At 43.6% G+C, this 17,521-nt stretch overlaps 1 protein-coding gene across 1 annotated transcript in view; it reads right to left on the reverse strand.

Moving 5' to 3' along the window:
* Positions 1-17,521, reverse strand: part of GPC1 (glypican 1) — a 117,964-nt gene that overhangs the window by 14,242 nt on the left and 86,201 nt on the right. Inside the window, exon 3 of the mRNA XM_040348993.1 lies at positions 8,695-9,089. Coding sequence (XP_040204927.1) covers positions 8,695-9,089 — 395 coding nt within the window. The remainder of the gene's footprint in view (positions 1-8,694; positions 9,090-17,521) is intronic.

Here is a 17,521-nt window from a genome sequence, read left to right on the forward strand (position 1 = left end):
AACAAGCAGAGCTCCTCAACGGAGGAGGTGCAACTTTAAACAGCCGCCGGCAAAAACTAGCGGCTGAAAAAAACATCATAAGATGCACTCACAGCAACCATGTAAATTCTGGAAAAAGCGTGAACGGACGAGCAAATCGCCGCCTCGCACACCTGTGAGACCGACGCATGATGTCGGGAAAAAAAAAAAAAAAAAACCCAGGAAGCACCAATTGCCCTGGTCGAAAGTGCCGTGACCGGAAAAGGGGGGCCCGCCCTTAGGAGCATAGGCCTGTATGACGGCCTGCCCGATCCACCGAGAAATGGTGGTCGACGAGACCGCCAGGCCCTTTTGTGGACCAGACACCGACACAAAAGAGAGTCAGAAGCTCCGAAATGGAGCCGTAGTAGGCTGGTATACCCGCAAAGCGCGTACCACGCCTAAAGTATGAAAGGCCGAAACCTCCTTCGGAAGAAGGGAAGGTCGCGGGCGCACCATCACCTAATCCTTATGGGGGATCAAGCATGGCGGCTTGCAAGACAAGACCGCCAACTCAGAAACCCCTCTAACAGAGGTAAAGGCCACTAAAGGGGCCACCTTCTGAGATAGTGTCAAGAGAAAATCTCTCTGATGTTTCCAAAAGGAAGGTTCCTGAAGAACCGAGAGCACCAGAGTCAAAACTCATGGGGGAAGAGATGGGCCAAGAGGGGAAAGTATATGACAAACCCCTTGCACACAAAAAAAAAAGTAAAGTAAAATAAAATAAAATTTCTCCTCAGGGCGCTGGGCCCAAAGGGAGCCATACGTCCTTCTCCTTTGCTAGGCAGAACGAAACTGAGGCTGCAAGCTGCAGTGAGGAGGGTTATGTCTGGAGGGACCGCCCCCTGGGCGGGGCTGTTCAACTCTGTTAATGTAACATGTATTTAACTATTTAACATGTTTCTGCCTAGTCCTCTCCTGTAAACAGGGAACATAACCCACTTGTCAAGATTTAAGGAGCTGTGTCCGTCCATGGACGATAAGAGAAAAGTAGCGTTTGTAATGGAGATAGCACATTAGTCGCGCTGTAACAGACTGAAAAGTGCAAATCGTCTCTTACCAAACTTTTACTTAACACGCAGTAACATGAGATTAGCAAAAGCAGCCCCAAGGGTTGTGCCAGTGGAATTGAACTTCCCCTGCCGTTGTATGTGTTGTACGTCACCGCGTTTGAGAACGAGGAGATTTGGACTTGACAGTGTGTATGCAAAGAAAGCTTGTCAAGTTTCTCCACAAGCCTGACAAGGAACTCGTCGAGTCAAACGATGTTTCATTTACGACGAGTTCCTCGGTGGTGTGTACGAGGCCTAAGACCTGCCTGACTCCAGTTTTCGCCTTAAAGAGTTGTGTATGCTACTGGCATTGTCAGATTGGAATGGCAATCTCCAGAGGTGGGGGGTTCAGTGCTGAAGGGTAAGCAAAATTGCCCTGAGCTCCAGCTGACAGCTCCCTGCAGTTCCCACACATAGTAAGAATAATTGTTGCTGGGCCCAAGTTCTTTAAAGCCTCCAGGGTAAAAACCAGCACTAGGAACCCCAGACAGGGGCAACATACTTTCAATGTTGCAGAGTGTAATGGGCCAATCTTCACCTCTGCAGGTCCGACATGCCCTGCTGTGTCTTCAGGGACTGGGCCTATATAGCACCCAAATGTGTTTCCTAAACGTATACTTTGTGGGTGGATTTTTGACTTGGAGAGCGACAAATTAAAAGCAGAAATGAGACAGAAGCACAGAAGACAGAAGTCTTGAAGGCCAAAGTTTGATTAGAAAGTGAGGAAATGTCTCAAAATGAGTGCAACTAGGACTGGAGGGCCAGGGTTTAAAAGAGCTTTGTAGGTTAAAGTTATCAACTTGAAATATTGATAACAAAGGGACAGGCTAGAGAGTGAAAGAGTAAGAGGAAAGGTGGGGGAGATCAGAGCATTATATCCCCCTATTTAGCTTCCATCACTAACATACATTTACCAATTAAAAGAAATTAAATTTTTAAGCCTGCAGGTGGCTGCAAAAAGCTGTTTTTTTAATGGACAAAAAGCGGATTACTATCGACTTGGCCTAACCTAATACAAGCCAGAAGTGCCATATTAGATTAGACTGCCTTGCAGTGCAGAAGATGCTGCATTTTGTCAAGAAGCCTTGTTAACTCCTCAGAGTGGTTCTCGTTATCTGTCACACTGTCAGAACATCATAACACACAGGGCTCAAATAACATATAATTTGGTGACGAACTGACAAATATCCTGGAACTGATCCACAGCCAGGGCTGGTGATGCCATTCCAATGGTGTCATTACTGGGAATATGAGCAATATACCAGGCTTTAATATTCTGATTAGATTGTATTTATAACCTTCATTTTACAACATCAACATAATGAAACTATTATGTGCCTTAACCAGTATCCAAACAGTGGCCAGCACTCTATGTATATTCACTGTGTCTGATCACTCACTAAAATAATCAGTATGACTTATAAATGAATTATTCATTTAACATGTATTCCCACCCAGATAAAAGAAACTATAAAGTCATTACCCTCAAGGCATAACTATGCAAAGTTCCCTTTCCAGCTGTGTTCCCTGAGCTAGATATTCCTCATATCTCCTAATAAACCCCACTGATTCAATGTCATTACTAATAATGAAGCGAAGTAAATTATGTCTAAGATGAGTACCACTGTTAATAATTACAGATTTACTATTTTTATTTTTTGTATACAAATATGATAGACAGACAGATAGATAGATAGATAGATAGATAGATAGATAGATAGATAGAATCATTATCAAAGTGCAAAAAGCAACATGGATATTCTAAACATTCTGTTCAACCAAAACAGATGTAGATTTTTTTTGTAGATGATTGTGAATTCAAACACATCTCCAGCCAGTCATAATTCTAGGGGAGTCCAGCACTAAAATCTCCCTGCCAGAGTACCCGGCTCAGCCCCTCCTAGTCTAATGTTGAATTCTGTACCTGTATGATTCTCATTGTCCCTGCTGCATCTCTGTATTATAAATGGTAAATAAAGCAAGGAAAATATGATCCTATAGTAACGATTGCAGCAAGTATAGGGACCGAAGAATCTTTCCACTGAACCCTTTCCATGAGTCCTCAAGAGGTAAAGGAAGACTGTATGCAATTCAACCCCTCTAGTTTTGGCTAGACCAACCCGTTACTGCTTCCAGACCAAAATCACCCCTTTCCCAACCACACCTACACAGTGGATCCCCATAGATGTCTATGAGGCTATCAGGAGATGGCCACATAGACATTTATGGGGATCTACTGTGCAGACACAGGCTGGAGAGAAGAAGGATTTTGGCTGGATGAGCTAAAGATTCTTGCATGCCACGGTTGTGTGATCCAGCTAAGTATACCTCTGGAATGGGTGACTTTAATGCTGCATACACACGGTCGGAATTTCCGACAACAAATGTTCGATGTGAGCTTGTTGTCGGAAAATCCGATCGTGTGTAGGCTCCATCGGACATTTGCTGTCGGAAATGTTTGACAGCTGGTTCTCAAATTTTCCGACAACAAAACTTGTTGTGGGAAATTCCAAGCGTGTGTACACGCACAAAATTCCATGCATGTTCGGAATCAAGCAGCAGTGTTGTATGTCACCGCGTTCTTGACGTTCGCAATTTCCAACATTAATGTGACCGTGTGTATGCAAGACAAGTTTGAGCCAACATCTATTGGAAAAAATCAACGGTTTTGTTGTAGGAATGTCCGATCGTCTGTACGTGGCATCAGTCAGTGAGGAGGTAGAAATGGTGACTATACTTTCAAAGACGGTGAATATATCCTAAACAGTGCAAGTTTAAAAGATATTCCTTGTACCTACAAGGAAGCCTTATTATAGGCTTACCTGTAGGTACAAGTGTCCAAGCACTACCACTTTAAAGGCAGTATCTCTACAAAGTACGTATTACTAGGTATTTAGTTAATCCTGTATGATGGTTTACATCCACCTCAGTCCTACAGAAAATCTCACACTAGATATAAACTCACAAATAAACAACAGAGTAATTTTAAATGTAAACCTATTACACACTTCAGAAATTAACTAAGAAAATGCCTAAAACATGTTACCTTTAAATGAAAAACATGCATGCCAACAGTAGCTCCAAAGACAAAGGCAGCATTATAGCCCTATACATCCCTGGATCTGACCATTCTGAGGGTTATTTTATTTCCTTAAAGACCACATTTACACTTGTGGTTGAGTTTGCGAAGGCAGAAGATGGGGGAATACATATGCCATGGATACATGGTGCAGCTGTGCATATAACCAATCAGCTTCCAACTTCAGCTTGCTCAATTAAGCTTTCAACAAAACTAGGAAGCTGATTGGTTACTATGCACAGCTACACCATATTCTGTGTGCTCCAAATTATAGAAATACTCCCCCAATGCTTTCCAAAAATTATCCAGGCTGTTCAACTGAATTGGGACACCCTGCAACAGCCCACACCTCTTCACCGCCTCTCAAATACCCTCGGAAAATCACTCTTCGGAAGGAACTGCATATGTAAATGAACAATGGCAGTTATGCCACTTACACACGATCGGATTTTCTGTTGGAAAAACCTTGGATGGTTTTTCCTACGGAATTCCGCTCAAGCTTGGCTTGCATACACATGGTCAACCAAAAGTTCTCTGAACTTTCGACCGTCAAGAACGCGGTGACGTACAACACTACGATGAGCCGATAAAATTAAGTTCAATGCTTCCGAGCATACGTCTAATTGTTTCCGAGCATGCGTCGGAAAACTTGAGAACCTGCTCTCAATCTTTTGTTGGCAGAAATTCTGACAGCAAAAGTCCGATGGAGCCTACACACGGTCTGAATTTCCGTTCAAAAGCTCACATCGGAATTTTGCTGTCGGAATTTCTGATCGTGTGTACGGGGCATTAGAGTGTTTAAACAAATCATTACAATAATCAATTTGAATTCATATGTTTGAAACTTTACCCCAAAAGGAAAAATATTGACAATGCTGCTGTCCAAAGGTGATTCTGTGCTCCCCTATAGAGACCCTAAGACATGAAGTGTGTTACTGGCCAGATTAGTCGGTGAGAATAAAGAGGAAAAAGCCTAAAAAAAATGATGGATTGGTAAACGGCAATATGTATTTTTTTTGTGTGTTTTGAGTTTAATACCACTTTAAGATTTGTAAGAGATTTTAACATCTATGTTAGCTGCACAGTTGTAGCCCTTTTTCTTGGCAAAAGTAAAGATAATGTTCTATATACTTTTCCACTGTTTATATTAAAATATCAGGACTTTAGCGCTCCACCCCTGAACTGACTAGACACTGTTATTTAATTTGGCCAATCTATAACATAGGGGCTGCCAGAAGAAACCACAAAAATGCACCAGGCATTGGACACAAGTGTACCTGATGCTGAAAATTCTTCAGGCAGAGGTACAGTGCATCCGAAATGTATTCACATCACTTCACTTTTTTCACATTTTGTTATGTTACAGCCTTATTCCAAAATGGATTAAATTTATTATTTTCCTCAAAATTTTGCAAACAATACCCCCTAATGACAACATGAAAGAAGTTGGTTTGAAAAATGTACATAAGTATTCACAGCCTTTGGCCCCTTTCACACGAGGCGGATCAGTAATGATCCACCCAATAAACTCATCGCTCAGTTGATCCCCGTTGAGTCGGCGGATGACCACACACTGTGCAGGGACCGCCCTGTCTTTTCGCCGCTCTCCCCTATGGGGGGGATCAGATGAACATGGACCGTGTGTCCGTGTTCATCCGATCCGAACCGCAGACGGAAGGAAAAATAGGGTTTTCTCCCATCTGCATAATCAGATCATTGCGGAGGCGGACAAGATCGGGTGTCAGCGGATGTTCATCCACTGACATCCGCGATCTCATAGGGACCAATGTATGTCCCTTTTTCATCCGCAAACGGACGTGTGAAAGGGGTCTTTACCATGACACTCAAAATTGTGCTCAGGTGCATCCTGTTTCTACTGATCATCCTTGAGATGTTTCTAAAACATTATTGGAGTCCACCTGTTGTAAATTCAGTTGATTGGACATGATTTGGAAAGGCACACACCTGTCTATATAAGTTCCCGCAGTAAATAGTGCTTATCAGAGCACAAACCAAGCCATGAAGTCCAAGGAATTGTCTGTAGATCTCCGAGACAGGATTGTATGGAGGCACAGATCTGAGGAAGGGTACAGAAACATTTCTGTAGCATTGAATGTCCCAGTGAGCACAGTGGCCTCCATCATCCATAAATGGAAGAAGACTGGAACCACCAGGACTCTTCATAGATGGGTTGCCCGGCCAAACTGAGCGATTGGCGGAGAAGGACCTTAGTCATGGAGGTGGCCAAGAACATGATGATCATTCTGACAGAGCTCCAGCCTTTCTCTGTGGAGAGAGGAGAACCTTCCAGAACAGTCATCTCTGCAGCACTCCACCAATCAGGCCTGTGTGGTAGAGTGGCCAGACGGAAGCCACTCCTCAGTAAAAGGCACATGGCAGCCCACCTGGAGTTTGCCAAAAGGCACCCAAAGGACTCTCAAGACCATGAGAAACAAAATTATCTGGTTTGATGAAAAAAGATTGAGATCTTTGGTCTAAATCGCAAGCGTCATGTCTACTAGGCACCGCTCATCACTTGGTAAAAAACATCCCTACAGTGAAGCATGGTGGTGACAGCTTCATGCTGTAGGGATGTTTTTCAGCTACAGTAACTGGGAGACTAGTCAGGATCGAGGGAAAGATCAATGCAGCAGTGTACAGAGACATCCTTGATGAAAACCTGCTCCAGAGCACTCTGGACCTCAAAATGGGGCAAAGGTTCATCTTCCAACAGGACAACGACCCTAAGCGCATAGCCAAGATAAAAGGAGTGGCTACGGTACAACTCTGTGATTGTTCTTGAGTGGCCCAGCCACAGCCCAGATTTGAACCTGATTGACCATCTCTGGAGAGATCTGAAAATGGCTGTGCACTGACGCTCCCCATCCAACCTGATGGAGCTTGAGAGGTCCTGCAAAGAAGAAAGAGATAAACTGTCCAAAAATAGGTGTGCCAAACTTGTCGCATCATACTCAACAATACTTGAGGCTGTAATTGGTGCCAAAGGTGCTTCCACAAAGTATGGAGCAAAGGCTGTGAATACTTATGTACATGTGACCTTTTTTTTATAAATTTGCAAAGATTTTCAAACAAACTTCTTTCACGTTGTCATTATGGGGTAGTGTTTGTAGAATTTTGAGGAAAATAATGAATTTAATTCATTTTGGAATAAGGCTATAACATAACAAAATGTGGAAAAAGTGCTGTGAATACTTTCCGGATGAACTGTATATCATTAATACAGAGAACAGCGGTCTGTGCAGCTGAAGCTGATAAACTGCATTTTTTTGGCGTTTTGGCTTTTTTTTTTTAAAGCCCATAACCTGAACTCTATGGGCCAGATTCACGTACAATCGCGGCGGCGTAACATATCGTAGATACGTTACACCGCCGCAAGTTTTCATCGCAAGTGCCTGATTCACCAAGCACTTGCGTGAAAACTGACGCCGGCGGCCTCCGGCGTAAGCCCGCGAAATTCAAAGGGGCGTGTGCCATTTAAATTAGGCGCGCCGGACCTACTGCGCATGCTCCCTTTTGAATATCCCGCCGTGCTTTGCGCGAAGTGACGTCATTTCTTCGAACGGCGGCGTGCGTAGCATACTTCTGTATTCCCGGACGTCTTACGCAAGAAGGAAACATTTTTAAATTTCGACGCAGGAACGACGGCCATACTTTATACAGCACATACGTGTGGTGCTGTGTAAAGTTAGGGCACCTAAAACGACGACTAACTTTGCGACGGGAAACTAGACTAGCAGCGACGTAGCGAACGCGAAAAACCGTTGTGGATCGCCATAACTACTAATTTGCATACCCGACGCTGGTTTACGACGCGAACTCCCCCCAGCGGCGGCTGCGGTATTGCATCCTAAGATCCGACAGTGTAAAACAATTACACCTGTCGGATCTAAGGGATATCTATGCCTAACTGATTCTATGAATCAGTCGCATAGATACTCAGAGATACGACGGAGTATCTGAGATACTCCGTCGTATCTCGGCTGTGAATCTGACCCTATGTTAGCCTATGTGCCCATGCACACCTGGGCGTTTTTTAGTGTTAATGAGCTTTGGAGTTTATTGGCTTTTTTCTGAACGCCCGAAATTTGCGTTCAAAGTGCCGTTTTTCGGCGGGAAAAATGCTAAACGCAAAACGCCGAAAAACGCTCAAAAACTGCCAACAAAATGCTTAAAAACGCTGGCACCAGTGTTTTTTTATCCATTGAAAAAAAGAAAAAAAAAGTAAAAAAAAAAAAGAAAAAAAAGAAAAAAGCTACACTCAAAAACGCTGACTAAAGCTATTGCAAAAACGCTAAAAAACGTTGAAAGGCTCCCTGCAAAGCTACTGGCATTTTTTTATAGCTTTTATCAGCTTCAGTGTGCATGGAGCCTAAAAGACTTCTTTTAAAGGCAGCTTTTGTTTTTATTACAGTAGCTGTTAACTGGGAAACTTAAAAACATTTTTGATTGTATGAACTGGATGTTCAATTGGTTTGTGAATCAACATAAGATGTTCTAGGATTTCAAGAGATTGTGGTTACATACCTGGGTGACTTTCTTGACTATGTCTGCAGCAGCTGCTAGTCCTTGGACAAATGAACGGGCAGCAATAAATGCCCTGGTGGCTTTTAGCTTCATTTCCCTTGGAATGTCCCCAAATGGCTTAAGCTGGTCATACTGCTTAGCTAAACAGTCCAAATACTCGTAGGAAAAAGTGACCTGGGGGTTCTGTGCCTTGAAGACACGCTCCAGCAGGTGGCTCCAGAACTCTGTCAATGCCTCCTCTAAGTTAACTCCAGAGCCGCGGTAATACTGACGCAGCTCTGAATACAAGTCTTTGAAAATCTTCCCATCGTTCTGGCTGTACAGCTCCCCATAACGGCTAGGGAAAGTCTCCAGGAGCGTCTGCTCCGACTTATTCAACAGGTCCTGGAAGTATCCTGAAATGAGACAAAAGGGGTTTTACTATATATTATAAGAAATTACCTAAATTGTTTATGAGATTACAATATTGTCCAGTTAAAACTTACTATTCTGGGGCCTGCTGAAGAAAATAGCCATTCATTGCTTACAGCAATAACCCACCAAGATATGGTTTCCCTTCAATTATAACACTTAGGTCTCCAACATATAGATATTACAATTGGGTGCTTATAGCCAGATTCAGAGAGAGTTACGCCGGCGTATCAGTAGATACGCCGTCGTAACTCTGAATCTACGCCGTCGTAAATTTAAGCGTATTCTGGAAACCAGATACGCTTAAATTAGGCTAAGGGGGTGCATATTTACGCTGGCCGCTAGGTGGCGCTTCCGTTGTTTTCTGCGTTGAATAGGCAAATGAGCAAAATATGCCGATTCACGAACGTACGTACGTACGCCCGTCGCAATTATTTACGCCGTTTACGGAAGACATACGCCGGCGTAAAGATAAAGCTGGTCTCTAGGTGGCGCAGCCCATGCAAAGTATGGACGTCGGAACAAGCGTATCTTTTTACGTTGTTTACGTAAGTCGTACGCGAATAGGGCTGTGCGTAAGTTACGTTCACGTAGTAGGCAGTGTTCGACGTATCTTAAGCATTCTATCCGACGGATGCGCACTGGGATACGTCCACGGACGGCGCATGCGCCGTTCGTTCAAAGCGTCATTTACGTGGGGTCATGGTTTATTTACATAAAACACGCCCACCTCAACACAATTTGAATTAGGCGGGCTTACGCCGGCCCATTTACGCTACGCCGCCGTAACTTAGGACGCAAGTGCTTTGTGAATACAGCACTTGCCTCTCTAACTTACGGCGGCATAGCGTATATGAGATACGCTACGCCTGCCTAACGTTAGGCAGGTCTTACTGAATCTGGCTATTAGTATACAACCCTGGCACCTACTGAGGGCTGTCTGATGCCTAGGCAATGGACAAGTGCTTGATTGGTGTAGTAGCATGCCAAGGAGGTAGCATCTGTCCTATCCAATAGGTTCCCCTGACTACCCCCTGTAGCAGGAAGACAGAAACATGGGCCATTGGAAGCACTTTAAAATTGCTCTGCTTTTGTGTAATAGTGTATGCAATTCCTTAAAGGGGTTGTAAAGGTACAACTTTTTTTCCCTAAATATCTTCCTTTACCTTTGTGCAGTCCTCCTTCACTTATCTCATCCTTCGATTTTGCTTTTAAATGTCCTTATTTCTTCTGAGAAATCCTCACTTCCTGTTCTTCTGTCTGTAACTCCACACAGTAATGCGAGGCTTTCTCCCTGGTGTGGAGTGTCGTGCTCGCCCCCTCCCTTGGACTACAGGACTACAGGAGAGTCTCCTACAGTCCAAGGGAGGGGGTGAGCACGACACTCCACACCAGGGAGAAAGCCTCGCATTACTGTGTGGAGTTACAGACAGAAGAACAGGAAGTGAGGATTTCTCAGAAGAAATAAGGACATTTAAAAGCAAAATTGAAAGATGAGGTAAGTGAAGGAGGACAGCACTAAGATAAAGGAAGCTATTTAGGAAAAAACAATTGTACCTTTACAACCCATTTAAGATATTCAGAAAGAGGAATTATCACGGACAGATTTCTCAGATCCAACAGAAAAACACCCTTTAACCAGTTCCCGACCCCCGCATGTACATATACGTCCACAATATGGCACGTACAGGCACATGGGCGTACACGTACGTCCTCGCCTATTAGCGGGTGGGGGGTCCGATCGGGACCCCCCCGCTACATGCGGAGGTCGGGTCCGTTTGGGGAGCGATCCAGGACCACGGCGCGGCTATTTGTTTATAGCCGCTCCGTCGCGATCGCTCCCCGGAGCTGAAGAACAGGGAGAGCCGTATGTAAACACGGCTTCCCCGTCCTTCACTATGGCGGCGCATCGATCGCGTCATTCCCTTTATAGGGAAGACACGATCGATGACGTCATTCCTACAGCCACACCCCCCTACAGTTGTAAACACATACTAGGTGCACCCTAACTCCTACAGCGCCACCTGTGGTTAACTCCCAAACTGCAACTGTCATTTTCACAATAAAGAATGCAATTTAAATGCATTTTTTGCTGTGAAAATGACAATGGTCCCAAAAATGTGTCAAAATTGTCCGAAGTGTCCGCCATAATGTCGCAGTCATGAAAAAAATTGCTGATCGCCGCCATTAGTAGTAAAAAAAAAAAAATTAATAAAAATGCAATAAAACTATCCCCTATTTTGTAAACACTATAAATTTTGCGCAAACCAATCGATAAACGCTTATTGCGATTTTTTTTACTAAAAATAGGTAGAAGAATACGTATCGGCCTAAACTGAGGAAAAAAAATGTTTTTATATATGTTTTTGGGGGATATTTATTACAGCAAAAAGTAAAAAATATTGCATTTTTTTCAAAATTGTCGCTCTATTTTTGTTTATAGCGCAAAAACTAAAAACCGCAGATGTGATCAAATACCACCAAAAGAAAGCTCTATTTGTGGGAGGAAAAAGGACGCCAATTTTGTTTGGGAGTCACGTCGCACGACCGCGCAATTGTCTGTTAAAGCGACGCAGTCCCGAACTGTAAAAACACCTTGGGTCTTTAGGCTGCATATTGGTCCGGGGCTTAACTGGTTAATATATATCACTACATTCTATTTTACAAGTACTAGCCATGAGCTAGGAATTAATGATGTGTATACAGTTACTTTGGCCTTACTAAGTACAATTTATAAAATCAACCATTGTTATTATAGTCTGAAAAATCTTAAATGACCTCTAAGGCTTCTTTCACACTATGGATTGTATGTCCGTTTTATAATATCCGTTTTACACCTATTAACGGACGTTTATTAACGGATTTAATAACGGATACATACGGATAAATATTTTACCATTCTTCCTTTATTGAAAACGGATAATGTTTATCCGTATATATCCGTATACATCCGTTATATCATTCCTTTCTAACGTCCGTTAATAAAAAACATTTCACCCTTTCTTGAAGTCCAGCTCCAGAAGTCGTATGGATATTCAGGGGAACCCCGCCGTCAATTTAAAACAAAAATGACGTGCGGTTCCCGGTAAATATCCATAACCAGACCCTTCAGGTCTGGTATGGATATTCAGGGGAACCCCGCCGTCAATTTAAAACAAAAATGACGTGCGGTTCCCCCTAAATATCCATAACCAGACCCATTATCCGAGCACGTTGACCTGGCCGGCCGCAGAAAAGAGGGGGGGACAGAGTGCGGCCCCCCTCTCTCCTGAACCGCACCAGGCCACATGCCCTCAACATGGGGAGGATGTCCCCATGTTGATGGGGACAAGGGTCTCATCCCCACAACCCTTGCCCGGTGGTTGTGGGGGTATGCGGGCGGGAGGTTTATCAGAATCTGGAAGACCCCTTTAACAAAGGGGTCCCGCAGATCCTGACCCCCCCCCTGTGTGAAATGGTAATGGGGTACACTGTACCTCTACCATTTCACAAAGGAAGTAAAAAGTATTGTAAAAAAAACACACTGACACAAAAGAATAAAGTCCTTTATTAAAAAAAAAAAAAAATACTCCAGCGCTGAAAAATCCACTCGTTCCCGGCTTCCTGCGTTGTCCTGATCCTGCGACGGGTGCGGGTGATCTCCCGCGATGAGAAGATCCAGCGTCGGGTGATCTCCGCTCCGGCGATGTGAAGATCCATCCATCCGGCGCAGCAGCATCCCGGACCTCCTCTCACCGCTGGGCACAGCCCAGCGAATGAGCGGCTGAAGCTGTGACATTTCTTATATAGAGGAGGCAGAGCCACCCGTCACGTGACCCTGCCCCCTCTGACGTACCTCTGCTACGTCACTGGGGAAGACCAAGAAGAGGAAAGTCCTTTCCTCTTCTTGGTCTTCTTGGGGAACCGCACGTCATTTTTGTTTTAAATTGACGGCGGGGTTCCCCTGAATATCCATACCAGACCTGAAGGGTCTGGTTATGGATATTTACCGGGAACCGCACGTCATTTTTGTTTTAAATTGACAGCGGGGTTCCCCTGAATATCCATGCTCAGTAAAATTAACGTCCGTTAACATAACGGACATTTACGGAGACATTTACTAACGTCCATGTGCCATAGACTTCAATGTTAAAATATAACGGACGTTAATATATCCGTTACTTGCAACGGACAAAAAATTGACAAAAAATAGTGCAAGACCCGTCACATATTCCGTTATAACTAACGTCCGTATGTTATAACGGACTATTACGGATCTTTACGGAACATAAAAAAATCCCATAGACTTTAATGATATTTTATAAAGGACGTATAACTTCCTTTTTTAACATTATCTGACGGATTTTAAAACGGATTATTAAAACGGATTTATTTTGTAGTGTGAAAAGGGCCTAACAAGATTTACTGTACCTTTCATTAGAAATGTAAAGTAATAACTATACTACAGTAAACTACATGCGATGATTGAGAGCCAGTAAGGAGCCCTGGTGGTAGTCTGCATTGGGTTTGGGCAAACAGGTCATCCTAGGCCAGTGGTTCTCAACCCTCCAAATGCCGTGACCCCTTGATCAAATTTTCCAAGTTGTGGGGACCCCTAACAGTAAAAAAATTTGTAGCGTGGGCTGTCAGCACCCAAGGCAAAACAGGTAATTTGTGCCCCTAACCCTTACATTTGTGAAGTATTAAAACCCCTTATGGTAAATTTTAGTATGTACCATTCTTTGTTCTTCTTTCTTTCCCTTTTGTCTCTCTATCCTAATTTCTTCTCCCCCCCACCCCCTCACTATGTCTCCGACTTTGTGGTGTCTCGTAGCAGTGACACCTCTACCGAAATCAGGAGATAGGGTCTCCCTCCAGCCCCTCCCACTTCATATTTCTCACCAGTCAGCTGACCACTAATCTCTGCCCCCCCAGCCATGTCATGAACTGAATGGGCGGCTGCAAAGAGGCTCAGTGGGCGGCCCGTGGGCTCCAGGGACTGCCCTACTGGGTGGCTGCAAAATAGGTGCAGGCTTCAGGAACAGCCCAGGATTTGGTGACCCCTGGCAAATCATCATTTGACCCCCGAGGGGGTCCCGACCCCCAGGTTGAGAACCACTGTCCTAGGCCCTAACCACCAGTGTCCCACTGATCTTATCCAAACTACTTGGAACTGGATCCTACCCGCCACAGATTTCTCCAGCATGTCCATTCTCTAAATCCTTGATTTTTTCACTAAGCAGGGGCAACTTGTTTAGAGTTGCAGAGATCCTTCTTTAAGAATTTGGACACCAGATGAAAACAGCCATCTTTGCTGTTATACTGGAAGAAGCTGTGTTTCAGCACCAGAGTCCGCTTCTTCTGACTATCCTACATGGAAGAACTTGAAGGATTGCAGAGTGAGACAATGTGCAATGCTACATTGACATCGCCTAACGTCCACACTACTAGAAATTATTTTACGACAACATTAACAGAATTAGGCCACTTTCAGACAGACGGCAGTTTTGCTGCAATTAAAAGCATGTACATTTTCAGTGAAATTCAAGGCTCTGGGCACTGCGATTAGCTGCATATGTACATTGCGATTACGCGCGGTTACATGCGGCCGCGTTTAGCTGCGGTAGTCATTTCCATAGCAACCCTTTTTATTTTTTTTATTATGATGTGCTTCCTGTTCTTTTTTTTTTTTCTCATGCTGCTATCCGCAGTTGACCCAAAAGACTGCAATTACCTGCGGTTAAGTGCATATAGCTGCGCTAAATCGCACCTGGACGCATTCAATTCTATTTTTTCTATTCGCACCAAACCGCATGCAACAAAATCGCAGCTAAACGTTGTGTATGAATGGGGCTATAGGAAAGCATTGTGTGCTTTTAGCTGCGGTACAAAACCTGCAGCTAAAAGCACCATTCTATCCATCTGTGTGAAAGGCCCCTTACTTGCCCAACCATAATAAATTATTTACATAGTTCCAAAAGCTTGTGCAGCACTTTAAAAAACAGGGGAGACAGTACAAACACAATACAGTTCAATACAGGAGGGTTAAAGAGGTTGTAAACCTCCCTCTGCAAATTGTACCTATAGGTAAGCCTATAATAAGGCTTGCCTATAAGTACTGTAACCAACTCCTAAACATGTGCTGTTCAGGAGATATTTACTGTTTACTGCGCCAATGATGTCATCGGCGCATGTGCTCTTAAGGAATGGCCGACCAGTGGCTCCCGGGCGCATTTGCGAGAGTGACGTCACGCGACCCTGGCTAGTCACGGGCCGGAGTCCGTGGCCCTGTAATGAAGGACGAAGATCGATGCAGCCTGCAGTCGGGGCAGCACAGGCTTCGTTTGCAGGTAAGTGCCACATAATGTGCTAGAATGCGATGCATACTAGCACATTATGCCTTTACTTTGCAGGGAAGAAGAAAGGAAGGAAAACCCACCAGGGTTTACTTCCTAAAGAGGAAGTAAACCCTGGTGGGTTTTCCTTCCTTTCTTCTTCCCTGCAAAGTAAAGGCATAATGTGAGGGTCCTGTTTCTGAGAGCTTACAATTAAAGGAAATCAATTACTATTAGTTACAATCCAATAATAGCTCAATATATGCACCCACTAAAACTATACTGCACTTTTCCTTTAAATTTTTGTATGTTGAAAACGTTTATATTTTTATGGTAATGTTTTTACTGCATATGAGGAAACTCTATAATATATATACCGCAACGGGTAATGGGAATGAGAACTGGAGAATTTTGTATTTAAAACTTCAAGGATTTCCCATTGTGTACCTCCCTATCTAGTTTGGACCTGTTTAAGCAGCTGCCACCTTTTTTTATAATGAAATGTTCAATGTTAGCTGCATGCCCAATATTCACATAGGAAGGCGGTGTCAGCTAACTAAAAGAAGTATATATTATATATATATAGTAAAATGCCACTGTCAGATTTTTGTTTTTTTTATTTAATAATCTGGGTACAGTGAATGTTGATTTCGGTTTAATTATATTATCAGAAGAACTATAATGTTTTATAGCTTTGCTTGTAAAAGAGTTCAGCCTAGTGGAATAGTCTTATCATATGAAAGCAAAGATTAAAAGTGGGTAAGTGGTTAGCCCTTCCGCCTAGCAGCATTAGGGTTGTTGGTTCAAATCCCAACCACAGTACTACTTGCCTGAAATTTGCTCTGGGTACTCCAATTTCCTCCCACACTCCAAAGACATGCTAGTAATTGAATTGGCTCCTGTCTAAAGTAGCCCTAGTATGTGTATGTAAGAATGTGAGTTTGGGGTTGTAAGCTCCTTGAGGGCAGGGACTGATGTGAATGTCTATTATATACACTGTATGTGTAAAGTGTTGCATAATGTGATATATAAAGTACCTGAAATAAATTTCAGTGCAATTTCAAGTGCACTTTGCACTTGTAGTTTGCACTTGTAGTGCAAAGTGGATTTGCCTTTTGTAAATAACCCGCAATGTCTGTTCCTAATTCAAAGCCACAATGGCTGGCACATGCATGGGTGAAAATGCTGGAAAACTGGTTGCAGGTAAATGGGCCACTTGCCAATGTAAGCACTGGCCATATAGAGACCTGTGAAGGGATATCATTGTCTGCAGTCTATATAATATATTCACAAGTTTAGGAGAGAAAGAAAGCGAGGAAAAGTTTTTTGGTGCATTTAAAACATCCAATTTTTTTATTTTATTTATTCATGATCAGCATGGCGCAACCCTCTGCTGCTACTAATTCTGTGGGTAAATTGTAAATGTATCAATGTGCAATCATTTAGGGCTAGTTTACATCTCACGATTTGAGATTGTGGGCACCATCGTTGTGATACTCCCTGCTAGTAAGGCCTTTTACACACGACCGGGTTTCTCGGCAAAAACCAGCAGGAAAACTGCTTCTTGCCGAGATTACCGTTCGTGTGTACGAGGCATTCAGGTTTCTCGTCTGGAAATCTGGCCAGAATCTCGACGAGAAAAAAAGAGAACCTGCTCTCTTTTTTCTCGTCGAGATTCTTGTCAGCCTGTTTTCCGACTAGAAACCCGAGAGTGTGTATACTTACCCGTCGGCGTGGAAACCCGTGCATGCTCGAAATGACTTTGACGCATGCGCGGTAGCTTCCACGGCATAGGTAGGGTGAAGCAAGATGGCGGCAACGGCATCGAATGTGACGAGCGCATGCTCGTCATACGCAATGACGTCACCACGTTCTTTCCTTTCAAGAGAACCGCGGTTCTTTTGAAATGAAAGTCAGTACACTCCGGTGGCAGGAGTTTCTTGCCAAGAATCTCGACACGGAAAACGACAGGTTTTTCCTGACGAGATACTCGGACATGTGTACGAGGCCTAAGCCATGAAAAATGCCCTGAAATAAAATGTCACCTATTTAACCTACAAGCAATATGAAGAATAGGGGGCTTATTGTTATAATGATTCAGT

Source organism: Rana temporaria, chromosome 4, assembly GCF_905171775.1.
Source record: "Rana temporaria chromosome 4, aRanTem1.1, whole genome shotgun sequence".
Taxonomy (NCBI): domain Eukaryota; kingdom Metazoa; phylum Chordata; class Amphibia; order Anura; family Ranidae; genus Rana; species Rana temporaria.